Here is a 13409-nt window from a genome sequence, read left to right on the forward strand (position 1 = left end):
GCAGAATAGTGGCCACCCATTTTCTGATGAGATTTCAGGCCTGCTCTTCAGGAAGGAATTTATGCTTGGTACACTAAACCTCGTATTCTAAGTCCCATGGAGGTCATAGGCCCCAGATGGAGACAACCATTGTCGTTTCTGAGTGATCATATTATCAAAACTGCCTTCTTGATACTGAAATTTTAATATCCCACAGAATAGTTCTTACATGCTCACAGTTTTCTTTTTAAAAGATTGTTTGAAAGCATTATTTTCTCCTCATCAACTATAAGTACTCATTATTAAATCACACAGGGCGTGGCTGAGAGATAGTGGCTCTGCTCTGACATCATCATAACCTACCTTTTCATCTTCGTTATAGTATTATTGTATTCTCCTGACCTTTCTCCGTAACTTCTCTTCTCATTTCAGGCAGACTAGAGAAGAAAAGAGAACAGAGAGCGGTATCAGGTAAGATTTCACTTAATTAGCTCCGGCTCCATTTTCTGCATTTATTTCCAACTTCTAAAATGTGGCTGTAACTTGGCATTCAATTTTTCACATTAAAATTTATCATTTAGGATCCTTGGCTTGATCAATACTAAATTAATTTAAAATAAGTTAATAGACTTAGATTTTATTTTGGCTTTCACATCAATCAATTATATTCCTGTCATTATGTCTTTCCATTCAAAGGAAAATGAGATGGAATGTTTAATTTTTCATGGTTATATAAACAAAAAGAAAGTCTTAACAATCAGCAATTTTAAAATAAGGATATTTTCATGATTATCAACCAGCTTCTTTTCTCAGAAATCTATGACTCTCAGTTGTTTTTCTGAAAAGCCATTTTTTGAGTGATGGGATTTTTTTCAAGATTGTATTAACTATTTAACTAAGAAAATCTTTGTATCTGGGAGAAATTGTTAATGTGTTTTCAATGATTATAGAATATAAACTTTTCATATTTCTAGAGGTAGCTGTTACTTAAGTCAATGCAATCGCATACTTTATGGAGTCAATATTTGCTAACTAATGCAAAAGACGCTTTTAAATGTCCATATTTCCCTATTTGGTTTTTCATTTAAAATCATGCAGGAAAATAAATGTCATTCACTGAGCAAGCATTCAGGTTAAGGCATTGGAGCCCACTAGGTACAGATCTGAGAAGAACATGGAAAATACTAAGTTCACTTATATGCCTGTGTCCAGCCCTTCACAAATTTCAACAGCCATGTTTCTTATTTCTAGAGTAGTTGAGAGCTGACAATATAAAGATAAGTTATTTCTAATACTGTTCTACCCACTGGGGTTTGGGGAACAGTTTGCAAGTGTGGTATGTTTCTCTGTAAGCTGCTATAGTTAATAGAAGACAGCTTCTGCACCCTCATCTGAAAGGGAACAGAGCTCCAGGATTCCTTGTCACTAGAATTACTATTCCAGCTTCCCTTTTAAAATTTACTCCCATTGTCTTTGTTCTGCCTCTTAAAGGCCAATAATGCATACAAAATATGTAAATATATATACATGTATGCATACAGGTGTATGCATACATACATGACTATATTACACACATACATACATATATCCACATACATATACACATAAACATATGTATGTATGAATTCAAGGATGTGCCTGGTCTTTCAGAGCTGTAATCACCTTTGTTCTTTCCCTTGAGGGAAGCTTGTGTGTACCTGTTTCTAACACTGCATGGAAGTGATGCTACTGGCTTCTTCATGAAAGAAACTGCAGAGAGGAGAACGTCAATTAGCCAAAGCATTGTTCCAGGTGCCTAGTTAAGTTCCTTCTGTAATCACAGATTTAAAAGTTTTATGTGATCAAAGTGTTACACTAACTTAAAGCCAGAGGCTGCATAGAACTCGGACTTCATTCCCGGCTTTTGTGGCAACCATCCTGACCATTCCTCACATCATATTCAACTTCTCTTTGATTAAGTCAACTAGTTAATGAATTAATTTACTTTATGTCCTTATCGCAATTTTATCTTACTGTTCTGTTCCAGTCCCCACCCCCATCCACTCCTTCTCCCTTTCTCTTTAGAAAAGGGGAGTCCTCCCATGGATATCAACCAGCCTTGCATGTCAAGCTGCAGGAAGACTAGGTGCATCTTCTCCTATTGAGGTTAAAGGAAGCAGCCCAGTAGGGGCAAAGAATTTCAGAGGAAATCAACAAAGTCAGAAACAGTGCCTGCTCCCACTGTTAGGAGCCTCACATGAAGTCCAAGCTGCACAACTGTTACATATGTGCAGATGGCTTGGGTCAGTCTTATGTAGGCTCCCTAGTTGCTGGTTCAATCTCTAAGGGGCCCTTATGGGCCCAGATTGGTTGACTCTGTAGCTTTTCTTGTGGCGTTCTTGGCCTCTCTGGCTCCTTTAATTCAATCCATTATACCCCCTCTTCAGCAGGATTCCCCAAGTTCTACCTAACAACAGTTGCTGATTGAAGCCTATCTAATGACAGCTATGTTCCTGTTTGCAAGAATAGCAGATTCTCATTAACAGTGTCAGGTGTGGACTCCTTAATAAAATTCTCTCAAGAAGCAGAAATTATTTTATGGTGAACACACCTTTGTTGGGAAACAGCAGTCAGTAGGATACTGCAGAAACCCCTTTACTAATGGAGTTAACTAGCCCTATGTGCCCATAACTATGTCATCCTACCTGGTGGCCAGAATGAAATGAAATCAAGAATAACTAAGGAGTAGAGCCAAGCTTGCTGGCGAGAAAATTGGGAATACCTTGTCATTTAAATATTTATCATGCTCTTTGACAATTCTTTATTTTTAGGGTGAATTTCAGTATTGTGGACAGTTTTGACATAGACCTTAAGCACAAAGTTTGATTCAAAGAGAGATGTACAGGACAAGCCCATGTATGGGCACTGACTTCTCTAGGGAAAGTTCCAGGAAATCTGATCTTGTTAGGAGAGCACAGTTTTCTGAGGCTGACACAGATGTTTTGCCAGTTTAATCGTGAGTATCTGCACAGTAAGTGTGTGACATTGGCACACATGTACGTACCTTTAGATTCTGAAGTACCCTGAATGTCAGTGACCTTACTGTTTCTGACCATCGCAGATGGCCATGTTCCACCCATTCTTTTCAGACCTGCATTCTGCTTTTCAGCAGAAGCTGTGCCCTCCTTATTTACTACTGAGTCTGTCTCTCAACTGAAGAAGAGAAGAATTTGGCCCTAATCATGTTCAACATAACACTACCTTATTTCAGTAATGAGAAGGAAAACCAAGAAAATACAGAAAAAAATATAAGAAAAAACAAAACACCTGTCTATACAAAAATAGCACTTGTTAGCGAGGAATACACAAAAAGCCTCATTTTTGCTTGGTTGCTTAAATTATTGTTTAAAGAATTGGGGATTGGTTAAATGGTTCAGTGGTGAAGGCAACTTACGGCTCTCGAGGAGAAAGGTGATTAGTTCCCAGCATCCTCAGAAAACCAAGCATCCTCCTATGATCCCTGACTCTGACTGTGCACTCACATGTATGATACACACCTATACACACAGAGAGGGGGAAGAGAGAGAGAGAGGGAGAGAGAGAGAGAGAGAGAGAGAGAGAGAGAGACTGACTTTAAATAAATAAATAAATAAATAAATAAATAAAGTAAAAATAGAATAAATTTACCTTTCTTATTAGATTTAAATTTTCACGGAAGAAAGGTTTTGATCAGCATAAGAAATAGCTTTCTAATGGGGAAGTTACTTTCTAGGACCAGAAATGATGCCTCGCTCATGCTTATGAAGCTGAACATACAGGTGAAAACTACAGGCAGCTGGCTAGCTCATGCTGAAGGTAGTTTCCATTTCTTGGCTATTGTTCTGTGTCATTACTTAACTAAAATGACCTGCTTTATAGACATAGTCAACATACAAAAACCCTTACATGTTTCAAATTTTATTACTTAACACAGTGAATTGTGTTTCAAAGCTTTTGGCTAATTTTGCCTTAACTAAGTTTATCATAGCCCATGTGGCTAAGGCTATAGGAAAAAATTTAATTTTCTGAGCTATGGCTCAGTGGATAAGAATGTTTGGTCTGAAGGTATAAGGACCTGAGATAGAGTCCCCAAACAAGTCCTGGCCACATGTGACTATAACCCCAGCAAGGCAGCAAGGGGGAGATGAGCAGGTAGACCCCTGGAGCTTGCTGGCCAGCAACCCTAGATAAAATAAACGGCTAACAGTCCAGTGAATATAATGGAGAATTGTTGAAGAAGATACCCGATAGCCTTCTTTGTCCTCACATGCATGTATACAGGTGCAAGAACCCATAAACTCACATCCATGTACCATGAACCCACATGAGCATTCACACGCATACATACACATATGTACAAACACACACACAGCAGCTGTGAGATCTGAGATGACAAGATGATAATTCATAGATAAAGGTATTTGCCACTAAGTCTCATGGTCTGAGTTCAATCAGTAAGAACAAAAAGTAGAAAGAGAGCATTGGCTTTTGAAAATCATCCATTGACCTCCACTCATGCACTGTAGCATGGGTACCTACACATGCATAAACAAATAAACAAGCATAATTTAAAACTGTCAGATATTCTCAGAGCTTGTCTGCATTCTGATTGCAACCCAAACTGTGCTTTCATTTGAGATACTATTTTGCCTAAGCCAGGAATAAATTTTACAAGAGTAATATAAATTGGTATCTTTCGCTGCAATTTTTGAAAAGCAACTCAAGCATGTATATGCCCCTTGACACTACCTTTGAAATCACAGAACCTATTCTTACAACATAGACACAAAAGCCAAAGCTAAATTTGGTTGAGTGGTATTGTAAGAATACATGGACAAAATGAAAAGAGTCAAATGCTTGATGCAATTATTTATCTAGTTGCCCTGACTTTTTCACTAATCCAGCTCTTTCATCAGGAATATAGGGAAAAAATGATCATGTTTTACATAAAAAAAAATCTATTGAATGAGTGATATTTTTGTCAAAAAAAAAACCCTGCTTGTTTCAATGTTGTGGTGTTCTTGATATTAAAAAACAACATAGCATAAAATACTAAGGGGAATTTAAGTACACAAAGTTTCTCATGAATTCTAGTTTGGAAAAAAGCAATGTCAGAGGTTTGCTAAGATTCAGGGATGACATCTGTTAAGTATACATTGTTCCCAATTTTCTGGTCTTTCAAATCCACTTAACTATTAAGTAACGAGTGGTGCTGGAAGGCCAGAGAATAGAGCCACAGCTGAGACAATGCCTTTCATAATGACATTACAGGCTCTTCACTGGTAACATTAGATCATCACGGTGATTAGACAGGGTTTATTAATTCATATAATTTTTAAGTTTCTTGTATAAATAAGTGTTGTATTTTTGTCTATCCAAAAGGTGACATTTACCGTTAGATATCTAGCAAATTCTGGAACATGTGCTTTGCAAGCTCAGTCCCTCCTTGCTGACTTCAGACTGGACTTTCGTGCTCCTTGGAAATGTTCCAATATGACAATAACCATTCCAGTTTGAAACACTGGCACACATTGAATACATAGACATCCTGGATTTAAAAATTAAGTAGAGGGAGGAGAAGAGTCAGCATCTGGACAATCCAGCCAGACCAGTGACTACCCTGCTCCACCCAGCCACTGCCTGCTGGGAGACCAGATGTTGTCTGTGGCTTATGTTCTCACCAAAGGCCATGCAGATGCCCATGGTCTGTGCTGCATCTTGAAGCCATGATAATGTCCAGAGTCTATGCTGCCACCAGGGGCCATGTTGATGCAGATGACCTGTGCTGCCCCCTGAAGCCATGTTATGGCCATGATCTAGGCAGTATCTGAGAGCCTTGCCAGGGTCCTCAGATCCTACTGCAGCAGGGGACTGTGATCATGGTCTGTGAAAGAGCAAGAAGGTTAGTTTTGCTATGATATCAATGACTGCAGAAGCACAGTTAAGAGGGAGGTGCATGGAAGACTTCTGTGACAATGCCTATCCCAATCCCATGCTGCCCCCTTAAGTAACAGCCTAAACAAGAAACCAGTGAAGAGAAATATTAAAAAGTGTGAGAGGGATGCTGAAGTTAGCTCTCCATAACACATGTCTTCTGGCAGGAGTGTAAGAGGGAAGAAGTCAGTTCTATCTAAGGAGCAAGTCACTGAGAGTTTGACCATGCTCCAGTATGTATAGATAACACTAAGACTTAGTTTTTTCTTCTTATTTTTATTTTTTCCTTCTTTTGGAGAAGGGGAGGTCACAAGGAGGTGGCAGACATGGAAGGATTGGGAAACAATTGTGATCAGATGCATGATGTAAAACTCCCAGAGAATCAATAAAAATGTTATGAGGAGAAAAATTAATAACGAAAATAAGTAGACAAATGGTAAAGAAAATCTGTCACTGACGTGAACAGCATATTTTGTTTCTTATACATTATTTGAAGAATGCAAATTTTCAAACAGCTTCACCTTTGGTGTGACCTTCCTGTATGTAATTCTTGGTTTGTAGTGATTTCTAGGATTCCTACACAATATCAAAAGTTAAACCTTCAGGATCACATGTAAGGTATAGCTAGCTCACCCTAGGTCTAGTTGTCAGTGACTGACATTGGGCCCTCAAAGCTAGCCATACACACACTTCTAAATGAACTATCTTTTTTTTTTAAGCTCACTTTTATGTTTGTCTTTCAGTGTTTTGGAATTCTTTCTGTGTTTTCTTTTCCATTTTAGAACCATTATTTTAATCATGATTCTTTAGCATCAAATTCGAAAATACTCGTTACCCTAACATACATGCTTTCAACTATTTGTCTCTAATCCTAAGAATGTCACACACATAAAACCTGGTTATACTCATCTCTCTTTAACACCCTCAGTTTCGCCTCAACATGGCCCCTTCCCAACTTCATGACCTCTTTGTTTTCTAATAATTCATAAAGGTCGCTTGTGGGTGCCTGTATGTGCATGAGAGTGAGGCCATCCACCGGTATGTGAGAACTCTACCAGTGGCCACATAGTCAAAAAAGTGTCATTCTCCCTTTTCTGGAAGCTATCAATGATCAATGGTTGCTCAGTAAGGGTGAGGCCTAGTTTCTCTGCCACATCATCTGAAAAGAACTGATTATGATCATCCCTCTGCCCCTTCACACACCAAGGTAATGGGGGTAGCATCACGTTAGCCTTGATGGGAGTGTTTATGCCAGGAGAGTTAGCTGGTGCACTTGGGGTTCTAGAGTAATATATATCAAAGCCTAGGACCCCCAGCACTTAGCAAATCTGATTAAGTCAAGGTCGCTAAGTTAGAACTTGAAGCCAGTCTTGTGAACCACAGCTAACCTAACCCAAGCTCCAAGCTCTGATAAAATACATAAATGGATTGTTTTTTACTTACATCCAACCCAAGTAGGCAAGGTTGATGTAAACAAGGTTTCATGTGTAGCCCCCTTCTAACACAGGACACCAGTTTTCTGCCTTGATCACCCACGGCAATCCATTGCCAAAAGACTGGCTTTCTTAAAGCTGCTTTCCTCATGAACCAGTTTTGTGAAATGCATTAACACATCCATTTTTTTAAAAAAATAGCCAGCTATCTGTGAGTTTATGACTTGAGAACAGTATTTACTGTTGAATGAAGTAGAACCTCTTAGATACATATTCCAACCCTCAAAATAGAAGACTTACATTTGAACTGTTTATTCAAAAAGTCACAGAGCATCTAAATTTTAAACAAACTTCATTTTCCAGCCAGTCTAATTTATGATAGAGAATGAATAATGACACAGCTGCGCAGAGTTATTTTGTAAATACCTTAACTTTTATTGCATAGCATTGCATTTAAAGAATGTGTTTATGCAAATTGAACAAATATGAAATGATAGGTAATTATTGTGGGAGGAATTGCAATGTATTGACACATAGTTGTCTATGAAAGCATCCTTGTGAAGCCCACCCCCAAAACACACAAATGTACATGCAGGCCTGACATCTGATATGGATTGCTACTGTGGCGAACAGAACAGAACATATTTGCATTTCCCTGAGACCCGCACTACGATTTGTTTAGGTGGCAGCAGAGAAATGTCTTCAGCTACAGCAGGAGAGATTTCACCATGATGCCATGTACCTCATTACCTAACTGAAACAGTGTTGCCTGTATTGACACTTGAGTAACATGTACCCAGTCCTTGTTCTCAGAAAAATGAAATGAAGTTTCTTAATTTGTGCCAACCAAAATTACTTGGAGCTTTAATTTTAAATTAAAGAGTCTGTTAAATAAAAAAATAAGTAAAACCTCTAAGGAATTTTCAATTAAAGTGAAATGAAACTCAAACAAAAATAAACTTTCATACCAAACCTGGATCACACCTCTCATCCCAGCACCTGAGAAACTGACAAAGGGAAAATGCAAATGGAAGGCAAACCTGGGCTACATGGCAAGATCTTGTCTAATATAGAACTAAAAAATAAAAATAAAGCATAGAAATTAAAAATGTACTTTAATGATCTTTTCAAGACAGCACAGAATAAAACAGTTCTCAAGAAAACTGTGCTGGACTTGTTTATTTTAATAAAAAAAAAGCGTATCAAAGTGTATCGTGTATGTATTTGCATCTCAGTCAATATTATAATGTATATAAAATAAAGGATGTATAGGGATAGTTATCCACTTTCTTCTGACAGGACTTGGGCATGGGGCATTCAAGGTAAAGATGTATTTGGGGTTAGTTAAAAGTGTAGTCTACACAAACAAAGGCTGAAAATTGCCCACAGAAATAGAATACCCATGACTCTTAGGCTTCCTCTACAGAGTCTTAGGTTATAACTGATTTTCCCACCGGGATAAAAATGAGATTATGTTTCTGACCAAGAAACAGATACCTAACTTTAAAAAAAAATACAAATGACCACAAACATTTTAATCAACAGTAAATGATATATTTGTATAATGCATAGATTAAAACCTTTTAAAGTGAATGTCTGTCATTGGAGCTGAACGAAACAAAAATCAATCACATAAATTGTCCGGTTATTTTACAAAGAGTCCTCAGATAAGAGGATTTTAGGACAGCAGAGAAGCCGAGGGACTCTCAGGAGACATAAAGCACATGAAGCCCACTCACCCCTGAACGGAAGTTATGATGTCAGTGGCAGCTGGGAAAATGCTAAAGAGGCTTAGCCTTTCTGACAGAGAAATGAGAGAGTCTGAAGAGGAGGATGTGCCCACTGTGGGGACAGAGCCATGTCACAAAGTCCTTATAACAACACCCTAGCAGGGTGGTGCCTGTCACGGGGTCCTGGGAGACCCTAGAGATTTTTAGTATACATTCTCTAAAAAATATATACCTTTCTGTACCATCAATAAAGAATACAACATATTCAACTTTGACCTCATGTAAACAATTTCTCCTGTTTTCATTGGTCCTTTTCCTACCCAGTGCCCTAGCCATTTTATAATGACCATCTAGGAAGGGCAGATAAGCAAATAAAATTTAAATTAATTTAAATTAATTTCAATTTACATTAAATCTAATATGTTGACCCTCATGGAACCTAGAAGTGTACTACAACATACTGCAGCGATATAGATATTTTTTAAAACTTTTAGTCTGTATTTATATTTAAACTTATAAAGTATACAAATATAAGGTATATTATTGAAACCGTTTGTAACATTTAGATAGGTGGACTCCTTAAACACATTTAAATTATACTACCATCACTGCCATCTACCTACAGGACTGCCCAGATCTGAAACTTTGCCGTAATTCCTCAGTTTCCCTCTCCCCATGCTCCAAGGAAACACTGTTGTGTGTGTGTATGTGTTGATTATATGTGAGTTTTCAGGTATGGTTGCTTATAAATATATATATACAGTGGCCAGAGCAAGACCCCAGGTATCTATCAACCTCCACCTTGCTCTTCAAAGAGGGCTTCTCTTAACTGAACTTGAAGCTTGCTGTGCCAATGAGCTCACAGAATCCATCTCTTTGCCCTTAACCCTGGGTTACAGACACTCTCAACCTTTGTGTGTGTCTGAGACTTATATTCATGTCCTCTTGCTTCACAAAAAGTACTTTCGTATACTAATCGTCTCCTTGTTCTTTTTTTCTTTTTCTGTAATTTCACAACTTTAAGTCTTCGTCTCAATTGACTCAAACAATAACTGATGGCGGAATATGCATGTGTTTTCCTTTGTCAGATAAAGAATATGTTAGTAGAGATGGAGAAATGTTCTCCCAGACAAGGTCCTGAGTTCATTCCCAGCACCCAGATGGTGTCTCAGAACCATCTACATTGATGCAACACCCTCTTCTGGTGTGCAGACATACATACAAGCAGATAACTCATATACATAAAAATAAATAAATAAACTTTTAAAACTATAATGCAGAAAAATATGACTTGTGCGTGTGTACAAAATGACCTACTTCATTATGAAATTTTTGTGCATGTATGAAATGCTTTGTTTATGTGTTGTGATTAGCTTGTTTCCTACACATGTTATATACTAGAATTTCCTTCTGAAGGTTGAATATTATTTACTGTACCTACAGACTGCATGTTATTTACCTACTTACTTCACCTGGATCATTTGAGCTTTTGGTCACAGTAAATAAACTACTGTGAACATGGATGTACAAACGTCTCTTCATGATCATGCTTTCAGTGTTTAACATATACTCAAAGCAGATTCTCTAGGTTTTGTCACATTGCATAAGATTCTAACTGGTGATATCACACATGATGGTTAGTCTTCATTGTCAAGTTGATTGTCTTCGAACTCAAGGTGCATATTTACGGTGTGACCTTGAAAGAAAGTCCTGTGAAATTCCTGAGGAGGGGAGACCCACAATGAGTCTGAGCACCCACTGCTTATAAATTTGTGTCCTGGACTTAATAAAAACAGGAAAAGGAAGAAGTCAGCCATTGATCAGTGTCCTTACTAAGTATGGACACAATGTTATCAGCTACCTCACACTTTCACCAGCATCCATGCTTCAAAACAAAGGAGCCAAAATAAACTCTTCCTTCTTTAGACTGCCCTTTCCAGGCATTTTGTCACAGTAACAGAGAAAGTAACTAACACAAAAAGGTGGTACAAGGAGTGGGGCTGGTGATTTTTTGATAAATCTGCCCATGCAATTCATAGGGCTTCAGAACTGGTTTGGAGGAGATATGTGAAAATGTTTAAAACCACGAGATTAAAAAAAAGCTAAAAAATCAAAAACAACAACAAAAAAAGCTTAGTGAATCCTTCTTGTGGAAGTTCAGAGGACCAGAATTGCAAGAAAAATGTAAACAGCTGAGGCCAGGGCTCAGGAGAGCTCAGGGAGTAAATATAGACTTCATTGGGAACTGGGCTAGAAGCCATTCATGTTATATACATGCAAAGAATTTCTATACATTCTGCCTATCTCCTAAATGTGAATGTAGATAAATTTAAAAGCAATAGATTACATGATTTAGCAAAGGAAATTTCAACAAAGAGTAGTATGCAGTCTATGGAATGGTTGCTTCTCATTACTTTTATCCAGGCCTACAGTAAACGCACAGAAAGTAGAATGAAAAAAGATAAAAATATACATTTATATGTGGAAGGGGTATGGAAAACTTTGAAGATGCAAAGAAGGTGTGTTTGGAAAGACAGGTGTAATTATTAAAGGTATTGTGTGTTGAGGATAAAATCTCACCCTCTGAAGGCTCCAATTTCTAAAAATGCAAATTGACTTGAAATGAGAGAGTCTGGGATAAGAATGATTTCAACGTGTTCTCAGATGGAGAAAACATCCTTGGAAATGGTTTATCAAGTTCAGACACTAGGCACACAGAAGCCACTAAAGCTCTAGTAGAAATCAAACAAACTTCGTCTTGAACTGGCAACAGAAAGTGTCAACATAGCCCACATGAGCCTTGTTTTGTAACAATGCAAAAAACAAGAACAAGGGCTCCTGGAGACTGGCACCTATGTCCTAGAAAGCTTTTGAAGCCAAGTAATGTGTGGTAAGGGTTGACTCTCTGAAAGCAGGCTCTGAGATTCCATGGTATGGAGTGGTGATGGTAGGAACCCCAACATCCTGGAGAGTGTAGGATTATGGGACATCTGAAGAAATCCATAACTGAGTAATAGAAACAACACAAGAAAGAGGCTGTTGAGATAGTGTCAGAAGACTTGGAGAGTTGGGACTACCCAAGGCTGTTGGAGCCCAGATGATACTGGGCATGGAGCCTCAGGATTTGCTGTCTACCCTGTTGGGTTTTGTTCCTGCTTTGCCTTAATCTTTGCTTCCTATTTAATATTCTTAGCTTTTGGAATGAAAATGTTTATTCTGTACCAGTATAGATTGGAAGTGTATAGCTTGCTTTTCTGCTTTTTGTTATTGGGGCTCATATAACTAAGAAGTTTGTTTTGATTCTCAGATTAGATGTTATACACTGGCCTTCTAAACAGTTATACAAACTGTTAAAATGAAACAACAAGGGCTTTTGAAAATAGAATGAAAGCATTTTATATTATGAGATGATGGGGGTAGAATATTATGAATTAAAGTGGTAGGTTTGGGTATCAAGTTAACAGGTGGTAGGCTTGTGGTGATTAATCATTTTTGTCAACTTGATTAGATTCAGAGCTATATGGGAAGCACAGTTTTTTATATGCTTTTAAGAGAACTTCCAGAAAGTTTCATTGAACAGGAAAGATCAACCTTAAAAATGAATAGTAGCATGCAAAAGGCATGATGAGTTAAAAAAAAAAAAAAAAGGAAAAAGAAGAAGCCAGATGACACCAGCATTTACTGGTCCATGTGTCCTGACTATGAGTGCAGTGTGAGCATTGCCTCATATTCCTTCCCCATACCTGGCCTACCATGATGGAATGTATCCCCTCAAACCATAGGCTAAAATAAATCCCTCCTTCCTCTGCTTGACTTCATAGGTAATGCATCACAATTATAGAAAACCTATGTCTAACCCTAAGTGTATAAAAATCCTATAATTACACCACTACCTGATAAATTATTGTTTCAATTGCTGCTGTGATTGTTCATTACTCCCTCTCACTTTCTTCCAGAGAGTAATATTCAGCAGAAATATCATAGATGCCATTCAGGTACACTTAAATAACTGAGTAGCTCCATTCCAAAAAGTTTTCAAAAGATTAATTTAATAACATAGTATTTGAATCTGGATATTATTATATTCCCATTATCACCTCTAATTAAATAGATATCATATATGTAGAAATAAATAATTTAGTAAATCCCAGAGGCAGGTTCCTGCTACCCACTCCAATGCTTAGTGTCCCCAAATGAAAGACACACACACACACACACACACACACACACACACAAACACACAGCCTTTATATTTTGATAGGAGTTAATCAACTCAATGACTGGGCCTAGCCTGCACATGGCTAATTTCCAATAT

The 13409-nt window shown here is 37.8% G+C and overlaps 1 protein-coding gene across 7 annotated transcripts in view; it reads left to right on the top strand.

Moving 5' to 3' along the window:
• Positions 1-13409, top strand: part of Chst9 (carbohydrate sulfotransferase 9) — a 266781-nt gene that overhangs the window by 135512 nt on the left and 117860 nt on the right. For 6 of the 7 annotated variants that reach the window (XM_076912955.1, XM_076912956.1, XM_076912957.1 and 3 more), the window contains one exon: positions 412-450. The exons of the other annotated variant lie outside the window; for it this stretch is intronic. In XM_076912955.1, coding sequence (XP_076769070.1) covers positions 412-450 — 39 coding nt within the window. The remainder of the gene's footprint in view (positions 1-411; positions 451-13409) is intronic. 7 annotated transcript variants of the gene reach the window in all.

This window comes from Arvicanthis niloticus, chromosome 14, assembly GCF_011762505.2.
Source record: "Arvicanthis niloticus isolate mArvNil1 chromosome 14, mArvNil1.pat.X, whole genome shotgun sequence".
NCBI lineage: Eukaryota > Metazoa > Chordata > Mammalia > Rodentia > Muridae > Arvicanthis > Arvicanthis niloticus.